General features: G+C 40.7%; 1 protein-coding gene across 1 annotated transcript in view; it reads left to right on the top strand.

The window, feature by feature from the left end:
• VPS13B (vacuolar protein sorting 13 homolog B) overlaps window positions 1-12,077 on the top strand; it is a 1,674,799-nt gene that overhangs the window by 583,051 nt on the left and 1,079,671 nt on the right. Inside the window, 1 exon segment of the mRNA XM_030217225.1 lies at window positions 7,814-7,941. Coding sequence (XP_030073085.1) covers window positions 7,814-7,941 — 128 coding nt within the window.

The following is a 12,077-nucleotide window of genomic DNA, read 5'->3' on the forward strand; positions in this document are numbered from 1 at the left end:
CTTACCCCCTCCTTCCCTTCCCTGCCCCCTCCCTCCCCCTTACCTTCCTATTCCCTTTGATGTAATCTCCATTTCCCACAAAACACCCTCTTCTTCTCCCCTCTGCATCGAGGAAATCAGTAATCACCGTGATACTTCCCCCCCCCCCCATCTTTAGCACACTCTTATCACACTCTTATATATCATGTAACTTAACATTTAACTATGCAACTTAGTCTAGCATACATCAAATTATCATTGAACTGATTGTATTCATTTATCGTCACCTTATTTATTGTACAGCTCTGTTGTGTGCAAGTCCTTTCTCTACTGAAAGTCATATTTCCATCATGTATCCAAGGTAGCAGTCTCTGGGACCCTGCTCATTGTCGCCTTGTGTTGGATCCACACAATCCAAATATTCGTGCGTAGCCAGCACTCCGGTTATTTAAAGTCTAAGGCGGCCAGCATCCTTTTGCATCTCGTCAACGGTTCACAGGCACTCTCTCAGGAGATTCTGCTTTGATATGCATAGTGCGCTGAAAAGCGTCAGCTTCCCGGGCCGATGTAAAGACATGCCATTTTCCTTTAGAAAGAATTTTTAGCGTTGCCGGGTACATTAGCATAAACTTATCATTTTTGGTGAACAATGCACTGCATATTGGGGTAAATTCCTTGCGGCGTTGCTGCAATGCCAGTGAATAATCCTGAAAGATTCTGACCAGTTTGCCATCATAGCACAAACTGTCCCTTTTTTGCCATGCCCTTCTCAAAATTTCTACTTTATGCAGAAAGTTATGTACCTTGGCTATAATTACTCGGGGCCGCATGTTGCCATCCTGCCTTCGCCCCAGCCGATGTGCACGCTCTAGGCATAACTTTCCCATGCTGTCTGTTAGCACTAAGTCTGCACTCAACCAACGTTCTAGTACTGTGCTCAGTGATTGATCAGGCATTGTTTCGGGGAATCCTACTATTCTTATATTAGCGCGGCGGGACTGATTCTCCGGGTCGTCGATAATTTGGCCCTGTTCTTGCACTGTTTTTTGTAGTTCTCGAACTGAGGCTGCCATGGCAGTTTCCCGCTCTTCCGTTTCTGCTACCCACTTTTCTAGGTCTTCTGTACGGCGCACTGTTTCATCCAGTGCCTTCTCTATTATAGTCATTTTCTCTGATAATTGGGCAAACTGTGGCTCCACCACTCCTCGGATTGCCGCCGTGATCTGCTGCATCTGTGACTCACTGAACAATTGCGGCTCTGGGTCAGGGCTCCGCGCCATCTTGGATTCCGCCTGCCCTCGCGTCTTTGTTTGCTCTTTTTTCCCCGTTTTGCTTGACATTCCGGGCTCTGCTCTGGTAACAAAAGGATCCATAAAGCATTCACTGCTCTTGTGTGATGGTTCTGTGCTTCCTCTTTACATTTCTGCCCCGGGGGGTCGCGGAGACCGGGAGATGGCCCGAGAGCAAGAACAACCTGCTGCCGTTCCCCTCTAAGGCATCACGTGATCCCTCGATAGAGTTTGTTTTAAAGAAGGATTGTGGAAACTGAACTCGGAGCATGCTTATTACATAATTTATCTGCAGAGTTAACATCATCTTGATACTAATCTGCCCCACCAAGTGATATATAAGGGAAACCATTTTAGTACATGTAAATTTAACATGTTCCAAAAGCTTGGTCATATTCATGTCCAAAGTATCCTGCAATATATCTCTGAATAGTAGGCGTAAATATTTAATATGCTCTCTGCACCAGCAGATGGAAATATCAACCAAGTCAGCACGTGTACAAAAGACATTTAGAGATAACAGTTCACTCTTAGACCAATTAATAGTATAGCCAGATAGGGAACCAAATTGTTCTATCAGCTGAAAAACAGCAGGTATGATTCAAGACACCATCTGTATAAGCCGATAATTTAACTAATATGTCAGTTACAGGAATACCCTTAATCTGGACAAAGTCACAGATTAACATAAGAAGAGGTTCTAAGGCAATAATAAAAAGTAGGGGAGACGGAGCAAAGTGTAATTAATATTTAAATGTGCTGTAGGATTAGAGCACAATATATGAACCATTTCAGTAAGAGTCAAGTAAATGGAATCATTGCAAAACTGAAAGTAAATAATTCCATTCAATATAATTAAAAGCTTTCTCAGCATCCCGGGAGACCACAGAAGCTAATGTCTCCAGATGCCAAGTTGCCTGTAAATCTTGGCAAAAAGTTAAAGTATTTTCTGCAGCTAGATTTACCTTAATAAACCTGTCTGAGAAGAATGAACAAGTTTTGCAATGACTTTAGACAGTCTGTTGGTGAGGATCTTAGCATAGATTTCACAATGAGATGGGTCTTTAATTTTTCGCAATCAGGGGATCCCTTTCAGGTTTCCATAAGACTATAACTGTGGCCTCAGTAAAGGAACCCTTGCTGGCTTAATTGTATATAAAAGAGGAGTACAACTTAAGTAAATGGGGAGATAACAATGACATACAGTGTTGATAAAATTCAATAGTCAGACCATCTCCTCCAGGAGCTTTCATAGGTTTCAGTGCAGATATTGCTTTGTTAATTTCCAGCACAGAGATAGGTACATTCAAAACTGCAACCTTATTAGCAGATTAGTAAGGCTGCTGGAGCATTGTCAAAAATATGTTAATTTGAGAATCAGTAGGAGATATTTTGGAACAGTAAATTTCGAATAGAAATCTAGAAAATGGGCTGTAGTATAATCAGATTTGGTCAGTATGTTGACTAGCTGTACTATGAGTAATATGAGTAGCTTTCCTTGTAACCATCAGATAATTTGCTAAAATGTTCCTTGTTACAATCATTCCAGCATAATAAGTACATCAGGGTTGCAGTTTTGGGACAGACCAAAGGTCCATCAAACCCAGCATCCTGTTTCCAATAGTGGCCAATCCAGGTTACTAATACCTGGCAAGATCCCAAAGCAGTACAATACCTTTTATGCTGCTTATTATATAAATAAGCAGTGGATTGTTCTTCTAACAACATAATACCAGCAGTAGCACTTAGTAATGAATTAAATCTGAATTTAAGCTTTTGGAGGGATAGAAAGTCCAATTAATTGTGAGATTGCTGATATTTTTCCCCACCAAACTTAATTTCTGATTCTAAAGTAAGCAACTCAAGCTTTCCTTTGCTTATTTTTATATGCAGATTATTGTAAAATTTCACTTCTGATATATGACTTATATGCATCCCATATAATTGAATAGTCCATGCCAGCTACATCATTATGCAGAAAATAATCCTCAAACCAGCATTTTAATTTAGAACAAAATCGTTCATCTTGTAATAGTAAGATGTTAAATCTCCATGGTCTGGGGCCCGTAGCTACATAACCCATATCTAGAGATAATATAATTCAAGCATGGTCCAAGGTATGTTTGGGTTCAACAGAAGTTTGCACTATAGTCAAAGTCAAAGAACTAGAAATAAACAAGTAATTCAACCTAGAGAAAGAATTATGTGGTGAGGAATGGAATGTGTAATCCAACTCGTTGAGTTGCAATATGCGCCAAGTCAAGCAAATTCCAACTTTGAAACAACTGTTTTAGCGCCAGGTTAGCCATGCGTGTTTTGCTTCTGACAGATGACTTATGATCCAAACACATATCCAGGGGAGGTTCATATCACCTCCCATGATTAGTGAATCTGCTCCCAGCATAGCAGTCTGTTTAGCCAAGGAATGAAAAAAACTCAGGCTGATCCAAGTTCAGAGTATAAACATTAATTAGACCATATGTTTCTGCATATATTGTAATACAGCAATAACCAGTGACCGTCATTATCCACCAGTTGATGTAACACAGAATAGCTAAGACTTTTTGCCAGCAAAGTAATGACACCATTCTTCTTCCCTTGAGCTGTGGAGTAATAACATGGCTTTCACCCAATCATGCCTTAATTTTTTGGCTTCAGCAGTTTATATAGGAGTGAAAGTTTTTAAATATAGTAGGATCTTCTTCCTGTTTATGGATTGAGAAATTCCCTTAGCATTATGAAAAGTATATTTAAAGTATACGCCTTAACACCAGAACAATAGCGGACAAAAGTGAGGGCATCCAGTAGCACATGAAGGTGGTCTCCAATAAGGCAGGAAACATCCATAGTGAGCACAGGTGTACAGTCTAGGAGAGATGCCAGTGAAGAAATTCCAGATAAAGCTGCAGTGTGAAAACTAGAATAATGGAAAACAATAATAAAAGCAACAGACTATACCCTTCACCCTCCGTACCACACCCTCCTTCGGAAGAGATGAGGAAGAGGACAAGAAACATGACGGGGGTAGAAGGGAGCAACTGTACATGGTCAGTAAATATAACGAGAAACATCTTGAGTGCAAGAGTATAGAAACATGAAGTAGCTTGTGTGTTTGATGAAGGATATTGCAAAGTCAAGAGGTAGAAATAGACATCGTTTCTCGTTCCTCCAGATATTTTTCAAGAAGGCTCAGTTCTATGTATGATTTAGTCACATTGTGGTGAGTAACTTTCAGAACAGCTGGAAAGAATAAGGCATATTTTGCGTCGAGAGCTTTAAGTCTTGGGCTGAGCTCCAGAAATTTATTTCAGTGGATGAAGCTTTCTAAAATCAGCCATAATGAGGGTCTTAGATTCATTCCATTGAAGGGCAGACCCAGATTTTATAGATTGGAGAATTTCCTTAACTTGTGTGAATCTTAAAATGTTCACTACAATCGGGGGCAGGCCTTTTTGAGTTGAGTATTAATGTGCCAGCACTCTATGAGTAGAACGAGAGGACATGAAATGAGATTGAAGGGGGGCAGACTCAAGAAAAATGTCAGGAAGTATTTTTTCAAGGAGAGAGTAGTGGATGCTTGGAATGCCCTCCCGCGGGAGGTGGTGGAAATGAAAACGGTAACGGAATTCAAACATGCGTGGGATAAGCATAAAGGAATCCTGTGCCGAAGGAATGGATCCAGTGGCGTAGCTAGGTGGGGTGCAGGGGGAGCGGTCGCTCCCCCAAACGGATTTTTTAAAAAAATGGCGCCTATGCAATTTTGAACAGCGGGGCCGGCACATTTTTTTTTATTTGCACTTTCTCCTCTTCCTTCCCTTCCCACCCCACCCCACCGTTCCGCTTCCCTCTCCACAGTCTCCACGCCCAACAGCCAACACCACTCTCAGCAGCAAGAACAACAAACTGCCTGATTGAGCCCGGGCCCGGCGTCGGATCCTTCCCTCTGCTTACCTCACGAGTCCCGCCCTCGCGCATATAGGAAGACAGTGTCTGAGCTAGAGGAGCGAGACGCGGAAGGAATCTGATGCCGGCTCTGGGAGTGCTGTCGCTATAGGCGCTGTGGAACAAAGTAGGTTTGACTGTCCCGGTGGGGGGAAGGAGCACAGAAAGCGGCGCTGGACTCGGGGGGGGGGGGGGATGGAAGGAGAGAGGGGAAACAGCGGTGCTGGACTCGGGGAGAGAGGGGAATCAGAAAGCAGTGCTGGACTCAGGGAGGGGGGTTGAAAGTCTCGTTATTGCAGCCCATCAAATTGTCAACAGATAACACATTCTATTAGTATGTCATTCAGTGTACTATTTTGATCCAGACAGGCCAGTTTAAGGCTGGAGTTCATGTTAGCTACACCATTTTGTAACTGGTATTACAAGACTTTCATCACATTACAAGACTAAATGGGCCTATAAGGTGGGGCAATACACTTTTAAAAATATTCACTCTCTCTATGAGAAGGGAGCCCTAGTCATGCTTCAATAACAGTATATACTGGCACAGCAGGGTGCATACAGGGCTTTGTACTATTACTACTACTACTACTACTATTAAACTTTTAAAAGTCTTTGCACCCTTGTACATTTTCACATCTTGCTATCTAAAATATAAAACATAATACAATATAATATAGTTCAAAATACATTAAAAAGAGAGTTTATTTTTCTGATCTAGACATCATACTCTACACCTTCAATGTGGAGTGGAGGAGTGGCCTAGTGGTTAGGGTGGTGGACTTTGGTCCTGGGGAACTGAGGAACTGAGTTCGATTCCCACTTCAGGCACAGGCAGCTCCTTGTGACTCTGGGCAAGTCACTTAACCCTCCATTGCCCCATGTAAGCCGCATTGAGCCTGCCATGAGTGGGAAAGCGTGGGGTACAAATGTAACAAAAAAAATCATTTAAAAAATATTCAAAACATAATTAAGTAAGCGATTCCCTTGTTATCTTAGAAGAAGCAATTGGCTAATTAGAATTAGGTGCTTAAATATTTGGATAACAAATAAATTACCCTGAAGAGTAAATGTGCATGACTGAATATGAATATCTGTCCAAAATAAAAATCAAAAAGGTTTTGAATTTGATATTCACCAGAAGAGTTAGTAAGAATTCACTATCCCTCAGTCAAAATAAATTTTAGAGGACCTATAAAAACCAGTAGTTGATCCTAGTCTGTCTTAACAAGAGTTACAGGATTATTTCTAAACACTGGGAGCTTCATCTATGCACTGTTAGACAGATAAAGAGAAATTCTTTAATAGGATACCTGGTAGTGGATCACTTGGCAGCTCTATACACAGCTATTTGATAGTGGGAACATAAAACGCACGTTCAGTACCAAACAGATGTAGAGATGGAAAGGAAAAAGAAGACAAGGAGAAGAAATGAAAAGGCCAACCTGGGAAAGAATTTGTAAGGCTGACTCATGGAACATGGAAAACAAAAAGACTGGGACCAGCCAAATTCCCAGACAACAAAGGTAGAAAAAAATATTTGTATTTAATACTTTGTAGGGACTGAGATGCTGCTTTGTAAAATGTACATTTTTTGTATTTTTATTTTGCAAAAATGTACATTTTTAAAAATGTTTTATTTTGCATTTCTGTCTCTTGTTTTACCAGTATTGCACTGCTTATAGAGTCTGGCTTGATTGGGGGGGGGGTCTCTATTTCAATTTTTTGTTGTTGTTTTGTTTTGGTGGCTCCGTATTCTGTATTAGATTGGTAGCAAGGAATGTTGTCACAATTTGTGTTTCTGCCAGGTGCTTGTGACCTGGGTTGGCCACTGTTGTAAACAGAATACTGAAAGTTACACGTTAACTAGTAAAATATAGATGCAGACATGCACTCAAGCTCTAGGGCTGGTGTATGTTGACAATGTAGAAATGTGTTAGGTGACATACTGTGATATTTTTTAAAGAAATATGGTTATGGTTGCCTACTTTTCTTTACTCCAGGCTCTGCCCTTTCTGCCTCGCCTCACCCCACGCGTGGAACAAACTCCCCGAGCCCATACGCCAGGCCCCCTCCCTGCCCATCTTCAAATCACTGCTTAAAGCCCACCTCTTCAATGTCGCCTTCGGCACCTAACCACTACACCTCTACCCAGGAAATCTAGACTGCCCCAACTTGACATTTCGTTCTTTAGATTGTAAGCTCCTTTGAGCAGGGACCGTCCTTCTTTGTTTAATTTGTTCAACGCTGCGTAACCCTAGTAGCACTCTAGAAATGTTAAGTAGTAGTAGTAGTAGTAGTTTATATACTAGCACATAGGTAGGTGTGTGTTATAAAATTGGCTTCTACAGGCATGCCGTTTGTGTGGGTGGCTGAGGAGCCTGAGGAGAAGAACAAAAAAACCCATGTACATTATAGCTGGTTAGAGGAGGGCAATTTTCAGCCAATTCATTTTATACAGGTAGATGTCTTTGATAATTGTCCTCCCTAAGGATTTAGTATTTTAAATAGAAAGAGAGTATAATATTTTAAAACTGAATAGTTTAAATGCAATAATATGTGAGTTGTCAGGTCTGAAGTTTCCCGTTTTGTTTTTCCTCTAGAATCACGCCCTTTATCAGTCCCTGTGAAAGTCATGCCAAACTTCTCTGAGTGCTGCAGAAGTCCAGAAGAAAGAATGAAAGAATTTATTGGAATAGTGTGGGATGCAGTAAAACGTCTTACACTTCAGGTAAAATGGAAAGAGATTGACAAATTTTATAACTTCACACCTTTTATGATATTGTAAAATATATTTTGACCCTTTTAACATCAATTGAACCAGCTTCTACATTTAATTCACTTTACCACATTTTATATTTATAGTTCAAAATGAATGAAGCAAACATAAAGTATGTGGAGAGGAAGCCACATAAAGAGTAAATGTAATCTTTTTTCTACTTTATAGAAAAGAATCATTTTTAAGGCAGTTTTAATACACTTCTGTTGTAGTTGTCAGACCACTGACACTGGTATAGACAAATATGTCTCAACTCAGCTCTGGACATTTCAAACCAGTCAAGTTTTCAACCTACCCACAATAAATATGCATGAGATACATTTTACTACCTCCATTTCATGCAGATCTATCTTGTGCATATTCACTATGGATAGCATGAAAACTTGACTGGCTTGGTATGTCCCCAAGCACTTGGTTGAGAACCACTGGTGTAGACTGTTGCATAAAGGTAGTCTGTAAATTGAACAGCTGGACTAAGAAGAATAGGTATTTATGATTCACCTTCTTCCCTGACTTCTCCTCGATTCCGTTTGTGCTTAATTTCTTCTTTTATCTCATTAACTATGCCATTTGTCAACAATGCATTTTTGACCAAGCTTTGTTCCTTATGTCTGTGCTCCTGGAATCTATCCTCAGAGCCAATTTGTTTTCTACTTATACTTGATAATTTCTTCTCGCTCATACTCTTATCACTGTTGTGCTGATGACACAGAGTTCTGTTGCTGTGTTTCACTCATCTCTTCCAGGGTATTAGATTTTTCATTGTGTAATATACTTTAATGGACATAATTCTGTTTTCACTTATGAAAGAAATGGTATGGCAGCTGTTGTCCATTTTTAAAGATAATAAACAGAAATAGAGGGTGACAAGGCAGTATAATAGAAAACCCAGATCTTTGTCTAGAGGGTGTCTAAATATTTCATCATTTTAACTTGAGGTTTTATGTTCCTGAATGGTTTTTGAAATTTCCTTTTAGTATTCTCAACTAATACAAAAACATGGCTCAAAACCTGTTTGTGAATCAATGACAACCAATACTTTGCAAGTCTTCAATCTTAAATAGAGTCACTATATTGACTATGAATAAGAGGAGGGAGGAAAAGACTTCAGAAGCTCAGCTAGATTATGATGCATTATGTAGCTTATTGCTGAACAGCTTCCTCATGAGTCAAGAAAAACCTCCCCCTTAATTATTTTTCTGAACTTTCACAGAATTAACAATTCTGTTATAGAGCTTGTACCAAATTACAGCTAAGGTGGAAAATGGCACCTTAACTTGCAATTGGTTATGTTCTACAGAGTGCTGCCATTTTGCTTTCACTTCTTCGGGAGCTTCTCCAGTTATTTTTTAAATATACACCTGAAAAACAATAACAACAGACTCAAAATGTGCCTCTATGTAAGGTTCAAAATATTAACGCAAAACAGCTTAATGGAAGGACTGGGCTAAAAATTTATTTACCTGGATCTTCAAAAAACATATGCTTAAAATTACTTAACCAAATGGTGCCCACATTTTAAATGGGATGCCATCACACATCAGCCAGTCTCAACGATAAACTGAAAAATGGAAGCTCCTGATAGGTAAAAGGAGGATACTTGTAACATAATTCTTATAAATTACTACTGTATTAACAAAAATATCCTATAAGAAAACCTTCTAGTCAGTGGTTCACATTCAGACCTTTGGGGGTTAAAGACTGTAGTCTAAAGATTCAACGTTCACTGCATAATTATTTTCCTCCCAATCTCCACCCCTTATATCCACCACATGATCTATAGCAAACCATTTCAGATCCTCAAATTTGTGAAATGCTTGTAAATAGTGAGCTACTAAGGGAGCTTCCAACTTTTGATGTCCTATACAGAATCTGTGCTCATTCATTCTGACCTTCAGTGATCTGATAGTTTTACCTACATATATTTTTTGACAAGGACAAAGAATTACTTAAACCACAAAAGTGCTATTGCAGTCTGTATGGTGTTTTAATGTAAATTTCTCTTGATCCACTGGATTAACAAATTCTGTTTTAACTAAAGTAATCTGGCAAGTTTTGCAGCACCCACATTCAAATGACCCAGGAAAGGTTGCAAATCAGAAGATAAGTGCAGACTTCTTCGATTCTGTAAGTTTTTTGAGATTTCTGCTGTGCAAAAATGTCAAACATATGCTGATCTTTAAAAACCTAGTGTGCCTGTATAATGTGCCAATTTTTCTTAATTATATGGGCTGTTTGTGGAGTACCAAGGGCAAAACTTCTGTATAAGTCTCTGGTACATAAGAACATAAGAGTAGCCATACTAGGCCAGAGCAATGGTCCATCTAGCCCAGTATCCTGTTTTCCAAACAGTGGCCAAGCCAAGTCACAAATACCTGGCAGAAACCCAAATTGTGGCAACACTCCATACTACAAATCCCAGAGCAAGCAGTTGCTTCCCATGTCTGTCTCAATAGCAGACTATCCTGCTTATAATCGAACGAGAAAAACGCCCAAGTTCCGACCTAAATCGGGAGATGGACGTTTATCTCACAAAAACGAATAAAGCGGTATAATCGAAAGCCGATTTTTGGACGTTTTCAACTGCAATCCGTCGCGGATGCGGACAAAGTTGATGGGGGCGTGTCAGAGGTGTGGCGAAGGCGGAACTGGGGTGTGGTTATCTGCCGAACAGAGATGGGCGCATTTCACCGATAATGGGAAAAAAGTATGCGTTTTTAGCTAGAATTTAGGACACTTTTCCTGGACCCTGTTTTTTCACGAATAAGGCCCCAAAAAGTGCCCTAAATGACCAGATGACCACTGGAGGGAATCGGGGATGACCTCCCCTGACTCCCCCATTGGTCACTAACCCCCTCCCACCACAAAAAATGAAGTTTCACAACTTTTTATTTTCACCCTCAAATGTCATACCCAGCTCCCTGACAGCAGTATGCAGGTCACTGGAGCAGTTGTTAGGGGGTGCAGTGGACTTCAGGCAGGTGGACCCAGGCCCATCCCCCCTACCTGTTACAATTGTGCTGCTTAATGCTTATTAGTCGTCCAACCCCCCCAAACCCACTGTACCCACATGTAGGTGCCCCCCTTCACCCCTTAGGGCTATAGTAATGGTGTAGACTTGTGGGCAGTGGGTTTTGAGGGGGATTTGGGGGGCTCAACACACAAGGGAAGGGTGCTATGCACCTGGGAGCTCTTTTACCTTTTTTTTTGGTTTTGTAAAAGTGCCCCCTAGGGTGCCCGATTGATGTCCTGGCATGTGAGGGGGACCAGTGCACTACGAATCCTGGCCCCTCCCACGAACAAATGCCTTGGATTTATTCGTTTTTGAGCTGGGCGCTTTCATTTTCCATTATCGCTGAAAAACAAATACGCCCAGCTCACACATTGTTGAATAAAACATGGGCGTCTATTTTTTCCCAAAATACGGTTCGGTCCACCCCTTCACGGACCCATTCTTGGAGATAAACGCCCATGGAGATAGGCGTTTTCGTTCAATTATGCCCCTCTATGGACTTTTCCTCCAGGAATTTGTGCAAACCTTTTTTTAACCCAGATAAGCTAACTGCTGTTACCACCTCCTCCGGCAAAGCATTGCAGAGCTTAACTATTAGTTGAGTGAAAAAATATTTGCTCCTATTTTAAAAGTATTTTCATGTAACTTCCTTGATTGTCCCCTAGTCTTTATACTTAGAACGAGTAAAAAATCGTTTCACTTCTAATCATTCTACACCACTCTGGATTTTGTAGACCTCAATCATATCTCCCCTCATCTGTCTCTTTTCCAAGCTGAAGCGCCCTAACCTCTTTAGCCTTTCCTCATACGAGAGGAGTTCCATTTATCATTTTGGTCACTCTTTTGAACCTTTTCTAATTCCGCTATATCTTTTTTGAGATACAGTGACCAGAACTGAGCACAGTACTCAAGGTGCGGACGCACCATGGAGCGATACAAAGGCATGGTGGTGGTGGCAGCAGCTGCGTTGCATAAGGGAGGTCTCATGGTACAGCCATATCTTGACGATTGGCTTATCAGAGCAAAGATGGAGCATGAAAGTTTCTAGAGTCTCTGGGTTGGGTGGTCAGCCTTC

Source organism: Microcaecilia unicolor, chromosome 1 (assembly GCF_901765095.1).
Source record: "Microcaecilia unicolor chromosome 1, aMicUni1.1, whole genome shotgun sequence".
Classification (NCBI taxonomy): Eukaryota; Metazoa; Chordata; class Amphibia; order Gymnophiona; family Siphonopidae; genus Microcaecilia; species Microcaecilia unicolor.